The sequence below is a fragment of the Tigriopus californicus genome, chromosome 10 (assembly GCF_007210705.1).
Source record: "Tigriopus californicus strain San Diego chromosome 10, Tcal_SD_v2.1, whole genome shotgun sequence".
Taxonomy (NCBI): domain Eukaryota; kingdom Metazoa; phylum Arthropoda; class Copepoda; order Harpacticoida; family Harpacticidae; genus Tigriopus; species Tigriopus californicus.
In genome coordinates, this window is record NC_081449.1 from 1488326 (window position 1) to 1504230 (window position 15905).

Below are 15905 nucleotides of genomic sequence, written 5' to 3' on the forward strand. Positions count from 1 at the left end.
CATTTACTGTGGGGGGGTTCAGAAGATAAAGAAAATGAGGTCCAGTACATCAATATCTCAAGGGGTCAAAGGACAGTCCAAGCCGTTCATTCAGAATCATGGCGGTGTTCTCCAGATTCTTGGATGAATCTGGTAAGAAATTGGGTTTGCCGGTGTTGGGTATTACCCGTGGTGTGTACACGGCTTGCGTACTCAGCTACATCATCAAAGTTGGTTATCCCAAGTGGGTTCAAGGAAGGAAGGCCACTGTCAAGGACCAAGATGACGAGGAAACGGCGATGGCCACCAATATCGTTTCGGCTCGACAAAACAGCGTCAAGAAGGGACCCGCGGTGAACAAGGAATTTGCCGATAGGCTTCGACGTCTGCTGAAGATCATGATCCCTGGATTCTGGACCAAAGAGTTCGGCATGCTGAGTTTGCACACCTCGATTCTGATTTGTCGCACTTTTCTGTCCATTTATGTGGCGGGATTGGAAGGTCGTATGGTTAGGTTCATCGTTCAAAAGGATGTTCAAAACTTTGGTCTGATGATGATCAAATGGTTTGGGGTGGCTATTCCGGCAACCTTTATCAATTCCTTGATCCGATTTGTCGAAAGTCAATTGGCCTTAGCTTTTCGCACACGGTTGGTGGGCTACGCCTATAAGCTCTACTTCAAAAACCAAACATATTACCGGTAAGGGGGAACACCCTGCATTGATTGATCAAAGTGTGTTTCAGATTTTATGGTACAAAGACATTGATACTCTTAGTTACAATATGATGCAATGATTTCACCAGCCAATCTAATTGATGGGTGAAATTTTTAATGATATGGTTTAATCTAATTTTTTTTTGTTTGGAATTGTTGGATCAACAACTTTGATCGGTCTTTGATCTGCTAACAGCTTTTAACTCAAGTTTTGACGCATTTTGGAACAAAATCCATTTCAACCCTATTTTTGAGGACTTCCCTTCTGCTACTGTGAATCAATTTCCAACAGTTCAAAATGAAAAGAACCGATATATTTTATTCAACTTTAGATTAATATGGAATCTGATCCACCAACGAAATAGTGTTAGTGGATCTGGCTTATCCTTGAATGAAGGGTTGATCAGGAGTTTTGATCAAAACTTTACCCTAGTCTGACCTATATTCTGTTCCTGGATAAACACTTATACATTCCTTAGTGTTTGCAAGAACTACGGACCGAAAAAAGTTCAGAAACAGCTTGATAAAGTTTATAAGTATCTTCTCATGTATGTTAACAAGGCAAATGCTGCAGTTTATTAAAATAAAATATCAAATGAACTATTCCTTGAGAGGATAAGTTAAATCTTTTAACAAAAAACTATTAAGCCCAAAAAGTTCTAGTGACTTTCCAAAAAAGTTGTGATGACGTCATCATTATTTTCCCTCTTCAATGTCCAAATTTGTCAAAGCACTGCCGACACCTTCTAATTTGGGTTTCTGTAACAGGGTGTCGAACTTGGATTCTCGATTGGAGAATGCAGATCATTGCCTGACGGATGATATCAGCGCTTTTTCCTCCACGGTGGCCCATTTATATTCACACATTTCCAAACCGATGTTGGATTCAGCTTTGATTTTGTTTCAGTTGTTCAGGGTAAGTTTTGATCTGGACACACCATTTCTTGGCTATCGCGCGATTAGTAGGATTGAATTTGTTGAACGGTAGGCTTTAAGTTAAAGAACTAAATTCGTTCGTTGGCTCGACGGATTGGAACAAAAAATTACAAATAAACTTTCCAAAACATAGGCACCAACACATTCTGGGGGGTTTAAGGGCTATTTTTGCCTTCCCTTTCAAGCAACACGTAGATGAAAAGGAAGATTGAACTTGCTATCCCTTGGGAGCAGATTCTTGCCGTGTTCATGCTGCCTCATAGACTGATCAGCATTTTGCACATCCATAATTTTTGGAGAAAAAGATAAATCTCAGTTCATTGACAGAAATACAGTAATGCCAGAGCGTAGCAAATGTATTGAAGGACAATTTAGTTTAGAAAATTAAGTTTTTTGCAGTGGGCATCATTATTGCAAAATTCACAGCATGCAAGCTTTGGCCGGCCATAGTAATGATTGATAGATCCTCTGCAAAGAATTATATTCTCTTTTTTCCCCAAACTTTTATCCAATGCAAGTCTCACATTTACTATTTGCCTGCTTCAATCCAATCAACTAAAATACTCTTAAGTGCATGGAACACAAAAAATACATCTAGTGTGACCATTGCCTACCCACCAGAAAAGTACTACCCTATTGTTCCCGCCGTGATGTCTCTTCATCAAGGTTCCTTATAGATTTTGAACTACGATGTTAGACAAAGACCTGTAAGCTGGGATCAATCATGTCCTCAATTGATTGAAACGTTTTCTCATAGCTTGCTCTATTCTTTCACAAGCTCAGAGTTCAAGATAACTTAAACGAGAACCAGCCCCATTCGTGATGGGAACAAACTCGATGCCAGCCCACCACTATGATCGACATTGATTTGACATTGATTGACACTGACCATTCTTTTTAGTGCGCAGTGGTTCGTTCTCTCCATTTCCAAATATGTCGTCCTTTTCCCTTGCAGCTCTCGAAGATGCAAAAGGCCAATAGCCTGGCTACCCCCATTATCACCACATTGGTGACCACACTGACAGGCGAAGTGCTTCGTTGGGCATCTCCCAAATTTGGAAAACTGGTCTCAGAAGAAGCCAACCGAAAAGGCTACCTGCGCTATGTCCATTCTAGGATTATTACTAATGCTGAGGAAATAGCCTTCTACGGTGGACAAGAGGTGGAGTTGAATGCTCTGCAAAAGGCTTATCGATCGATGGTCAACCAGAGTCAGAAGATATTTAATCAACGCCTTTGGTACGTCATGTTGGAACAGTTCCTCATGAAGTACGTTTGGGCAGGTAAGAACGTACCTTCAGGGGGAATGGCTCGCAAATCAACTTGCTGAGCTAAAGCTCACAAAACAGACCAGTTTGTCTCCATTCCGAATATTGCCTGAACAATACTTTTTGCTGATTAGCTAACTTGAACATCAGAAAATATTTTGTCTGGTCTATTCTGATGTTTAAAATTGGTGAATGAAGAAAAGAGTTTTGAGTTTGCAATATTCAGAATGGAAGCAAAGAGTTTTCACTTGTAAAATTTTAGCTCAGCAAGTGAAGCTCTAGGAAACATCAAATAAAAAAGTACTATGGGGGCGTTTAGGCAAGCTCTGACAGGTTCGTTTGTTTGATGGAACCAGTGTCAGCGATGCAAGTTTGGGGTTTCAAGCACGTTCTTGAGAAGCTGACCCTTCTTTCGCATTGCTATATGAGGAAAGGTCAGCTTCGTTAAAACCAGTATGAAACGCCAATTTGGCACCACTGGCACCGGCAGGCAAGTTTATTTGCTGGTACCAATGTCCCAATGATGCGGCATAGAATGATCTGCTGAAACAATGCGTCAAAACGTTACTTTTGGCGGCTCTGGCAACTATCAATTATTAGAATGGTCTCTCGTGAACAACTTATGTGGATGAGGATGCCTTTGTCATCAAACTGAAATAACTTCACAAAGGCAAGACTTTTAACAATTGTTGTAACATCAACACAGTTTACGCTGAGGGAAATTTTCAAGACGCCAAATTGTACGGACAAATGCCTAAAAAAAATGTGCTTCAAGTACTTTAAACTCAGTAAATCGGCAGAACTGATTGTTCTTTTATTGAGTTGAGTTGGCTTTGAATCTTGTTATATTTGCACCGCTTACATTTTCTCAAGTGAAAAAGTACCTAAATCAAGACAAAGTTGTGACGTAATATGTTGTCAGGAATTCTTTTTTGACCTGGAGTATGTTCCATCATGACTTTTTTGGGTTCGTTTCACTTGTCTGCATTTGACACATTTTGGCATCAATCAGCAATTTCATTTGCTAGATCTCATGAAGTAATGGTCCTTGATATTTTAGGAAACGTAGGTCTAACGAGTGCTACCATTAGATGATCTTACGAGTAATGCTTTTGTAGCTAATCACTCTCTTTGCCCTATGAACACGGTGGTTATATTTTCTGGTTAAGTGTTTGCTCAAGTGCCAAGACATCTAGATATGTTTTTCTTTGTCAAAGAAGCAAAAGTAACAACTTTTGTGAAATACGTGTTTAGAAGGAGCTCAGATAAGTGTGTTAAATCACTTAAAGCCCATTAAAATGCATCATTGTCAAAAACGAAGTCAATCAGTATTAAGCATACTCTTAGTTATGTTTTGACATAAAATTTCATAAACTTCTATTAAGCACATGCTTACTTATTACAACTTAAAGGTTGCGTTTTACGCCTCAAAAGATCGAAAAATGGCCTAATTATGTTTCCAGTTATTCCCAAGGCAAATTATTGTCTTTTTCAATGATGCGACAAGAAATAATATTTCCGTATTTTGTTTAAGGTTTTTAAAAAAAGGAGCAAAAAATATCGCTTAAAACTTGCAAAAACATGCAAAACTGCCTTTCAATTTACTTAAGTGCCAAAAGCTACACTATCCTTACATGTTCCTAAAATATTTAAACAATGCCTGACAGTTTAATTTTCCAATTTGTCACTTTTTGCAATAATTAATTTTCACGTTCTAGCGATGCTTTTATTCAACGTTAATAGAATTTTGTCAAAATTCATGATTAGGCTTGATTAAAGTTGCGATTGACAAGTAGGGCATCACAATTGTAAAATATTGACAATAAGTAAGTTTTAAGTTATATTGCAAACTATATTCGGGGTTTTCTACCTGCTTCAGAAAAGTGAAATATTTCCATTTATGTTTTAGGCATAGAAAAAGATTATTATATTTCTTGGCAATTGCTTTAAGATATAACCGGAGGAATTTGTAGTCAAATTTGATGAAAATGCAATTTTTGAAACGAGATATCGTATCATGGACCTGAATAAAATTCTAGTTGGAAACGCAACTAAGGTTACTCCCAACATCTATTGATTACGTTCTTAAAAATGTTATCTCTTTGTAGGTTTTAAGTGGATTAATATTCTAATCTGAGCTAGGATGAAAGATGATTTTTTTTACAAAAGTTGTTCCTTTTGTTTCAATAGCAACGAAAATCATTATCACAAGTCTTGGCATTTCCAAAAAAACTTTTATCAGTATTGTGAGTAACACCGTGCCTAAGGAACGGGAACTGCAATACCTTTCCTTTTAAAGAGGAACGACTAAAGCCTTGCACATCATTCAATCTGTGGCTGGAGGGCTTATTTATCGTCCATTACCATCTCTGATAGACAGTCTCAAAACGAAGTTGATTGTTTGATTTTGAAGACAAAATTTCAGAACCCAAAAAGCGCAATTGCAATCAAATGTAAATTCAAGCTTCACGACGTCAAACCGGATTTAGAGCAGGCTTCCCAGAAAACGTTTTGCAGAGGGTCAGATTTCAACAAGTAATGAAATGTACGAAAGTGGCAATTTAATGTAGTTAAAAGCTACTATGCCCTGACTCCCATCAGTCTCTTTCATGATTTTTTTCTTTCAGTGCAAATTTTGTGCGAAGTTTAGGTACTGTGTGGTAAATAGTTCGAATTGGAACGAGTTTTGAGTTCCTAAAACTTTCTCTTCAACGAGGATACCTGTGGTCTTTGCGAAAAATAATGATAGATATTTTGACGTTGTCGTATGAGCGAGTTTCTTTTATTTCGAACAGATTCGCCTGTCTGACCTTCAGAAGGAAAGGAACGAGTTCCAGGGCATCCAGGAAGAAGTGCACTCATTGGACCATAACGTGCTTTAGGCTAATGTATTTTCCCATTCGGTAATGGTTGCGATCCATTTCACCATTTCCTAATACAGTAGAATAGCCTTTCACAGAAAAGGAGAAAAACATTCTTTTTCGCCTTCATTGTTGAAAGTAAATCAAACGGATTGACAATCTGGAATTATATCTCTCTTAAAAAGGGTGGGCAACTTTACGTGAACGTTTCGGAATGCAAAAACATTGAGCAATAAATAGTCAACAAAAAACACCTACGAATGGACAACATTAAAAATCTAAGGAAGCCCTGATTCATACTAGTCCTCGACTTTTATACGTGCAAGTTTATTAGCAAACAGTGCCAAAAACGCCCGGCCAAACTCTAAATCAGCTTAACCCTGTTGTCTACCATAATGCACAAGAAAAGAAGGAATATTTGTGTCCGTAACAGGTTTCAAGAAACTTACTTATCCACTGATCTCTTCGTGTGGAAATGTTGTTTTGAAATCAAACCACTCAAGGGATTGAGAACTCTCTCGCAATCAGTCTCTGTGAATGTGCGTTTGTTGATTCCAGGAACTGGCATGGTCGTCATCGCCATACCCATCTTGACCAGTCAGCAATCCAAAATGGGCGGGGAAGGCGCTGTTTCCGACCGAACTGAGTACTACGCCACTGCCAAGAACCTCTTGTCCTCCGGAGCTGATGCCATGGAGAGGCTCATGACGGCTTACAAGGTGGACTTGTCACTTTAATTAAGGCTAGCTGAGTGTATTGGGGTTGCTAAGAAGGTGACTCCGGCTTTTAGATTAAGTGCCAAGCAAAGGGCAGAGTGATTACATTGACTTGCTTAAACGGTGAGCTTGAGCTTCATTTGAAATGGTTGATGGTTGGCCTACAAAGACGAGGTTGATAATGTACCTTCTTGAAGCCACTGACGCATTCTCAAGTTCTTTTAATGCCACAAATACTAGGCACATTGGTTCGTCTTCATGTTACTTCTTGAGTCTGTCGCTTCATTGAACATCGATTTTAGGAAATTGTGGAGTTGGCCGGGTACACGGAGCGAGTGAGCACGCTGGTCCAAGTCTTTGAAGATTGTTCCGTGGGCAAATACCAACGAACTGCCGTTTCGACTGCACTGAAGACGAAAGGAAAACTTGAGCTCGGACTTTCTGATATTCTCCAATTCCGTGATGGAGTTCCTATCATTCGAGGGAAAATCGTTCATACTGCCGACAAGAGCACCATTAAGCTAGAAAACGTGAGTGTTGGTTGTAACGTAATATTGCTCGGAAACACTCCTCAGGGATTCTCCGACTCTCGTAGCCCCCTATGACCCCCTCCTCATGATTGCTCCCACTAGGTTCCCATTGTGACCCCCAATTGTGATATTGTGGTTCCCAGTCTCACGTTGGAAGTGAAGTCAGGGATGCATCTGCTGATCAGTGGTCCCAATGGATGCGGAAAGAGCTCTTTGTTCCGTATTATCTCGGGACTGTGGCCTGTGTACGCTGGAACCCTGAGGAAACCTCCGCTCTCGTCCATGTTCTACATCCCACAGGTAGACAATCAAGCCATCTCAAGGAGGGATCATTGCCTGTATTTTTTTGTCAGGTTGATATTGCTTTTATAGCGGCCATACATGTCCGTGGGATCGTTGCGAGATCAAGTGATCTACCCAGACACCTTGTCAGACATGAGGGCCAAGGGCTTATGCGACAATGACTTGGAATCTATTTTGGACATTGTGCATTTAAAACACATTGTCACGCGAGAGGGTGGATGGAGTAACATCAAGGACTGGAAGGATATTCTATCAGGTTGGTCGGCAATATTTTTAGACAATCAAGGGAGTAGGGGCATTCATCTTTTCAGTGCTTTGTCGGTCTCTCATGAAGATTGGTAGATTTGTCACGTCCTTCTCTATTTGCTTGCCCCTTAACGATGGGAGCATCTTTCACTAAAAGCAATTTTTGTATGTTTTAATTAGTTTTATTCAGACTACTTTGGTTCTTGCTTAAACCATATCAATATTTGGAGAAAACTACGAACCCGGAAGCGGAAGAACCCCAAAATGTCAAGCCTTCAAGAAACATTACAAAAAAGGCCAAGAAGTTTTTGACTGAGATGGAACCATTTTGTGGGTTGACATTTAAGCGTTTTTGGTCCAAGAACCAATGGTTGAGTAGGCCTCTTCCTCACGAATCATTTTCAAATGCTCTGTAATATCCTCTATAACTACCGATGTAACGTGACAAACTGGTATGTTCAAAAAGATAGTGCATCCCTGAATGGAATTTTACTCTAGAATATTATTGGAATGATCGTTAGGAAATGCATCACATAAATATTAGTGCAGGAACATTGTGAATCACATTTTGAATCGGGGTTAGCAAATTTTTTTTAGCACACAATTTCATAAAAGTAAATAAAATGGCGGAAAATGTATGATCCAGACATTTAAATTGTACTATTTGTATTCAGTTTCTCATTAGTTGCCTTTGCTACACTTCATATACGTTTATTTAGCTGTTTTTTTATATTGCCATTTATCAAAGAAGCCACATCGATTGCTTTTTACATGTTTTTGTTCCAGATCTTAGGTACTAAGGTCTTGGAAAAAGGAATCAGGGTTCTTCCTCAACGAAACGCCCGTTGTGGGATTCATTCGAGAGCCAATTCTACGAGGGCTCTGAAGTACATACTACTTAGATGAATGGCCTTTAAGCGGCCAGTATCCTTACAGGAAAGAATTGAGGTGAAGGAGAAGATTGGGACACAAAAGGTCCTTTTTGTCTAGGTCCAAATGGCCTGATCCACTCTGGATCAATCCAGATTGCCGGATCTGACATGTACGGGAGCAAACGGATAAAAAGATGACTTAATAATATATATTTTTGCGAACTTCCTTAACGCTACTGAGAATGGAATCCCCAGCGGTTCAAAACGAAAAGCGTATTCATTTGACTTAACTTTATAGGTATTCATTATATAATATCTGATCAACCAACGAATTAGAGTTGGCAGATCTAGCCAGCCCTTGAATGTGGGGTTGATCAGGTAATTTGATTTAAAAAAAAAATGTCTAAATCTAACTAAAAGGAGGCTACTGGATCATCACTTTTATACTCCCAACGAATATTTGAGTTTAGCAAATTCAACAATGAAGGAGCTCGAGAAAGAAGAAGGCTGGACTTCAATGTACTAGTTTGGATTCTCGAGAGCTTTTAAATTCAAATTCAAACTTGTTTGCTCGAACCTGAGTTACTCTGGTATTAAGCACTCAGACAGCTGTAAAAGACCAAGAGACCATTTTCGACAACTAGTAAAAAAGTATGAATCAAAAGTTGAACGCGATCCCAACGGGTAACTGATGACAAGAGAGTTCGTTCGTAAATATCTAGTAAATATTCACTCCAAAATGGCAAAGTATTCAATGAAGTATTTAAAACCCGTCGAAACATTGCAGAAGAGTTAAAAAAAAAGGTTTGGAAAATTGTCGTTTCTGAATTGTTTCAAGGAAACCTCAAATGACGGGCAGATGTCCCACACTCGATCATTTGAAAATATGTTTATATTTTGCGTTTGTGCCAAAATGGCACGGCAGGGTATCGCGACTTACGATATTTTAAAGAACAAAACTATTTTAAAAGTACAGCAAAAGTTGAAAAAAATGTGGGTTTTCAATGTATTTTTGGAATGACGTCTTTCCGAAGTAAAACGCAACTTGCAAAAAAGGGGCTACGTTTCAGTGTTTTTTTGTACTTTTGCATCCATGCATAAAAAACCAACAAGCAGTGTTAGTCAATTGCAGATTATTTGGTGGAAACTAAATTGAAAAAACCTTATCTCCATTTCTTAAAATATGTCCTCCTCCTAAGGGTCAAAATATGGCGTGTTCAGTAACGAAAAATAGATCGAGGAAGCTTATAGATTGGCCAAATCTAGTGCATTTTCGGCAGTGTAACCTCATTAAGCCTTGGCATCCTGGTCATTGCAAAAAAAATCGTTTATTTGTGGGAAGTTTGAGCAAACCACTCATAATAATAAGAAATGCTCCAAAATGGTAATATGTTTGACATTCTGTAGATATTGACTATTTTTAGTCTTTTTCAAACTCTCTGCTGAGAAGTGATGAACTAATACTTTTGGCTTTATTGAAGATAGATTAATGGTCTATCACTCAGTAAGATTCAAAACCAAAATCATTTTCAAGAGTGTACTATGGCTCAAAGTACAATTTTGTCATTCATGGATTGACCATTCAAAAGAGTCAATTGGGGACCAAGCCAAAGTATTTTCTCAAGCATTTATTGTTCAAGCTTACTTGTTTGCTTTACTACCAAACGTTCAACAATCGTCGAAAAAGAGCCGACATCTGCAAACAGAAGCTGCCCAATTTTTCAAGATTAGGGAATGTCTGCCCTTGTCTTCCCTTGGATAAAAGAGTCAATATATTGCAAAAAGACACTTCTTCTCTGAAAGGTTAACCCTTGAGCTCAGATCTTATTTGTAAAGAAACCATGATCCTATATTTCATTTTGCTGTCTTATAAGTTTCATTTTTTGTTTATGAAATGGATATTTGATGATCCCTATGAACAAATGAGCAACAACCAAAGATTGCAGGAAAGGGAACCTCAAGTCGAATTAATTGGACGCAATGATTGATTACAAACGTTAGAGCTGAAAAAGAGCCTTCCTCCTTGTAGACAGTAGGATGTGACCTTAAATGGAACAAATAAACCTCTATCAACATTGTTAAGCCTTGTCTTCAAAGGTCTAAAAATAGCATGGTAATCAAATCTTACTTATTTGCATGTTTTGCCGTAAAAATAGCATCCTAATATGAATTCCGAGTATGTTAAGTATGCTTAATGTCAGGAAATGGCCTCTAGAGAACTTGCTGATAGTTAAACTTTAAATAAAGTATGCCATTCACGAGGCAAAGAAGCCTCAATTACCTCTTGAACGTGGATGGAACTTGGAAAGTGGATAAAATTGTCACGGCCTTCACATTCGTCTTTGGATGACTAAGTTTTAGGAAAAAAATTGTCTACACAAATCCCTCGTCCTTACTTCATGAATGGTTTTGCTCTTTGACCATCACCTGCTTTCTGCCTGAGTGAATTTTAAGTGTGGATGCGACCCGACAAGAAGGATGCCGGATGTATAAAAGGTTTCCCCAACAGTCGAGTCTTCCATTTTTGGCAAAAATCAGGTCGACAGCGCCTTACAAATTCTCAATAACTTTTTCTTATCCCCAACTTGTTGCGTCGTCAGGAGGTGAAAAACAACGAATGGGCATGGCTCGTTTGTTCTACCACAAGCCCCAATTCGCACTTTTGGATGAATGCACCTCTGCCGTGAGCATTGACGTCGAAGGCCGCATGTATGAAGCTGCCAAGGAGTCCAATATCACCCTCCTGACAATAACGCACAGGCCATCATTGTGGAAATACCATACCCACATTCTAAAGGTAAGTACAAAGGCCGTCAACTTGGCCTTTTAAATGCTCTCTTTGGGCTCCAGCAAAGACTTACCTTCCAGTTTGACGGCGAAGGCGGATGGAACTTGGATGTTTTGGATTCTGGCGCCATGTTGAGCCTCAACGATGAGAAGCAAAAATTGGAGCGAGAATTGGCCAGTGTTGCCAAAATGGAAAGTCGCTACAAGGAGGTGTGCGCTCTTATCGGTACGGAGGATCAAATAGAGCAATTGGACGATGAATAATAATCAATCATTAATCAAGTTTATTTGGCATTCAATGACTGCTTGCGGTATAAATTGTTATTGTTCCAAAAATACTGTTCAGGCGGATCTCTTGAGCAGGGTAATCTCAACATTATCACTCACACCCTGGAGCAAAAGCTCGGGCTCGTAGGAGACGATCTTCTTCTTCTTGGCAGCCTTTAATGTTCCACAAAGGGATTCTAAGGAATTCGCCACTTGATCGTCGTCAAATAGAGTTTTGAAAATAACCTGAACCTCCCCAGTGGTAGCAGGGGAGCCCAACCGATTCATGTGCTCAACGAGAAGTGAGATCTCGTGTTCCACGTCGTATCCCGACGACATGGTGGCTTCGCTTGATCTTTTTCCCCTTGAAGAGAGAAAGAGGAATTGGTGGTAAAAAATGTTTAAACTTCTGAACAAAGGACACTTAAGTGTATCATACACATTGGGATCTCTCCTCAAACTAATATGTTCATTAGTGTTGAATGTGTTGACCACAACCGATCAAATATTGAACCAATTTAGGTGACGGTCAGGTCTTTAGATCAAACAAAGAGGAGCCTGTGATTTAAGAATGAAGGGTAAAAAAATAAAGAGTACCAATATAGATGTTTTTCTTGATTACAGTAGACGTACAAATAAAACGGTCAGAGCAAGAACGGTGAGAAAGAGCCAAGATTTGTTCCACGAAATAAGGTCACCAATATCTTTAGGTCCTGGCACTAATCATTGAGGAAAGCAAAAAGTGTAAAATAAATTTGGTCAAAAAAGCCACGTTTTGTACACATCTCGCCTTCATTCTCTCCTGTTTACCTTTATTTTGCACAGTCTTCAAGTTCAGCCTAAAATTGTTCTTTTTTTTGGTTAAAATTGGCACTTATTAGCATGATAATTGTATGCCAGCTTTTGGATAAAAAGCTATTCCGCTAATATACACATAGGCGAAAAAGTCAGTTTCACCTATTGCCAAAATCAAAAAACGACATTTTTTACAGAAAAAGCCACTTTAAACACTAGATTGCACTTTGTGGTTTTTTGCCTTCTTTGCCTTTTTTATTGCTTTTCCTTCCGTTAACTTGACTGCTTTGCACTTTTGCCAATCCCTACTAATCACAGTAATACAGAGAAACCCGGATATAGGAAACCAAAAAAAAAATACAAAAGGTTAATACATCCGGATTGTTCTGATACATGAACTCTGCTTTTTCGGGGGCAATATTAATCTTGAAACACATTGCATTTTATTATTAATTGAAAAAATACTTATTTGGCCAGATTGGCTTGAAACAAAAAAGAAGCTTTTTTAGGGGCATGGAACAGGCACAGTAGACGCAACCTTTTCTCTCTATATTGAGCCATTCTTCTAATGAATAAAAGCCACTTTCTCGCTGAACCCAAACTCTGTTCATTTCTTAGCTAGCTACAGGTCGTAGGTTAGCTCGAGCATTACTTATTTAAGGATTGTTCCTATGACCGAAGTTCTTGCAACGAGATTTTACAACACTTCATAATTTGACCTTATTATGGCGAAAAGGCGTTCACACTAGAATAGTTGGACTTGAAATGAGAAATAACACAGGATTTTTTTTTCGAACAACCTCAGAAAATGGATGGAATTCTATGCAAATAGTTGTATGTTTGCTTGTTTTACGTGGAGTACCAAGCCTTAGGAACTAATCCCGAACTCTTTTAGTGCATTCCCAAAATAGTAAATTGAAATGCATTTTGACAACATTCTAAGCCTTTGTCGGATAGAGATAAAGCAAACATGAAAATGAGATCAATTATCGAGTCCGTTGGAATCAGATAAAACTGACATGAATCATCTATGGAATGACTACTAGATCATTTCTAAATGAAAGTTTGTTTTTAGACTCTGGGCATCCTCGGATCTTGCGCTATCCAGTATATCATAATGGGTGTAGGCGTGTAGCAATCAATGTAAGTGAGTGTAAGCATTTCCGTGGCTTAGCAAGTTATCGACCACCCTCTATCTCAAAATTTATATCTCCGTTAATCTTTTATAAACAAACTTCCACTCAAATGTACGATACACCATTTGAATTAGAAGCATTAAATGAGAATCATTGTTTGCACTAAGTAGCAAACGCCCCTAACTTACAGTGACTTGTCAATGACAAGGAAGTAATAGAGTGCCCCAAAACATCAGAGCACTTCGGACCATTATTATGAAAGCTTTCCCCATCAACCCTACTTATGAGCCTAATATAGAAGACACTCATCATAAAAGTCCTTATTGGCAATAGCATGAAAAGTTCACTTAATATTACAATTTACTTACAACAAACACCAGGAAGGAGCTCCGAGATAGCCTGATAGGCAAAGCCAGGAAGATCTAAGTTATGGCAACTGAACCACCGGCGTTTCCTCCTTGTCTTATCGGGCCACCTTCTTTGTTGTGCCAGCTGAATTCTGAGTCACATTTTGGCCTACTTTAAGCTCAGCGTGACCGAAGAACCTCGAAACGCGACTGGAGTCATGGATGAAGGATGAAGGGAAAGAGCGACCATTAATTTTCCATTGGGATACCATCATACTTTCACACCATAGAGTGTCATGAGTAAACCAATGTCAACTGCGAGTGGCTTACTCATCCTGATTTGATGTTCGGACTGCACCCGACTCAGTTACTCAAAATTTGTCCGGACATAGCAAGTATTCAACCAAGATGGTTTTAGTTACGTAATACAGAGTACATGATAATCATGAATGATTTGCACTCGAGGATGTATGTAATAACGCGACCAGTTCAGTTGAGAATTGTTTGGCCAAAGTTCATTCTCGAAGGAAGATGGTTGATAAACATTGTATTGTGGTTCCAACCGTGTTGTGGATAATGTCTGGTTGTTCGTTCCATTTTGGAGTGGAAGCACAAAGACGACCGATTTCTAAAAACGGGGCTGAAAAGGTATGCGATGTTATATTAATATGTGCACTATTTCTTATGACTTTACGATAGTTATTGTTGAACTTCAAAATGTCCAAGGCTTTGAGGGTTTGTGTAATCTTTCTTGGCTTTGATGCATATGAAATTTGAAATGGCTGTGCTGAAGGGATAAACACTTCTGAGTTTCATATTTGTGCTAGTCCTATTTATCTAATTCTTAGACAATTACATAAGAGGCTCCAGGTTGATAATTGTATAACAATTGGCACTAATGGGGACATTATGGCGGCAAAAGAATGATGACGTCACCACAAATTTTGAGGGGTTCACTTGAAAGATTTGGGCCTATGAGTTCTTTTTTAAGACGTTCAATTACAATTCCGGGTAGTTTATGTTGCAAGGTATAGTTCATTTAAAATTTCACTTCAATAACATGTGCATTCTGTAATCAATGTAATAAACCTCTACGATCGCTACAATTGACCGTTAAACCTGGATTGGGACAAAGCTCATCAACGCTTTTGAAAACGTACCTTTCCTAACTTTTTTGAATACCGTACAGTCCCAACCTTTCTGTCCGAATACGAGAACTCTCTCATTTCTTCAATGTTTCTCTCAAAATATCTTCGGACCTTTTGTTTGAGCTCTTGCAAGCATACTCAAGATGTGACTGGACAATCGACACATACAGAGTAAGCATCGTGATACTATCTGTGGAATCTTGACCATACCCTGCACAAACTAATTTTGCATCGTCAGCTTTTGGAGACATGCTATGAGTAATACTGAGCTTTTGAAATGTTATGGAAAGAAGAGGGACTATATTGGAGCCTTGTGAAACACTTGACATGGCATCATATAAGTCATGAAGAGGCCCCCCGCGACCTGAACAAAGTGCTTTTCCTTGATTCCCAATCTCGTAGAGTCCGTTAATTAAGAGCCCTTGATCTACTGAAAAACGCATCAATTCTTATTAAAACTTTGGCACAACTCATCAAGGGCTGTGTGTCTTAAGAAGAGAAACTCCAAGACCCTATCTTTGGAAGAACTAAGGTACACATTTTTTGGGTGCGTGTGGTGGTGGTGGGCAAATGGAACATTGAAGGAAACCACATTGTCTTGACTAGCCAGGAAGGTGGAGGGTTCAAAAGTGTTTTAAACCTTTAAAATCACCACAATTGAGCAAAAAATCTGGTTGAGGACAAAGCTCATGGACACTTCTAAATATGTATAGTAAATTATACATGTTGAACCTCCTTTAGATATTGTATAGATCCAATCTTCTCGGTTTGTCACAATATAGGAGCTCTCCCATTTCCACATTGATCCTGCTTGCTTTATTTGGTAAAAACTCAAACTTTTCCTGAAAACGCAACTAGAATTCCAATACTTTACACTACTGATGTGAAGCAAGCACCGACAGGGCAAGTAGTCCGGTGCTTAACTTGCCCAAGTAGGAACTTGCCCCAACTTGGGTTTGTACACAGACACTTGAGGGGAAAATGGTGTGGCCAAACTTA

At 39.0% G+C, this 15905-nt stretch overlaps 2 protein-coding genes across 2 annotated transcripts in view; both read left to right on the forward strand.

The window, feature by feature from the left end:
• Positions 1-12: 12 nt before the first annotated feature.
• LOC131888347 (ATP-binding cassette sub-family D member 1-like) lies at positions 13-11844 on the forward strand. The gene is made up of 9 exons (XM_059237187.1): positions 13-679; positions 1463-1610; positions 2586-2913; positions 6318-6478; positions 6778-7005; positions 7108-7305; positions 7378-7564; positions 11027-11223; positions 11295-11844. Exons 1-9 carry the CDS (start codon positions 99-101, stop codon positions 11475-11477), a joined length of 2211 nt encoding a protein of 736 aa, XP_059093170.1. The 5' UTR covers positions 13-98; the 3' UTR covers positions 11478-11844.
• Positions 11845-14197: 2353 nt separating this feature from the next.
• The window catches only part of LOC131888352 (uncharacterized), an 18121-nt gene continuing 16413 nt past the window's right edge, over positions 14198-15905 (forward strand). The window contains exon 1 of the mRNA XM_059237194.1: positions 14198-14406. Within this exon, the coding sequence (XP_059093177.1) occupies positions 14290-14406 (117 nt within the window). The 5' untranslated portion in view covers positions 14198-14289. The remainder of the gene's footprint in view (positions 14407-15905) is intronic.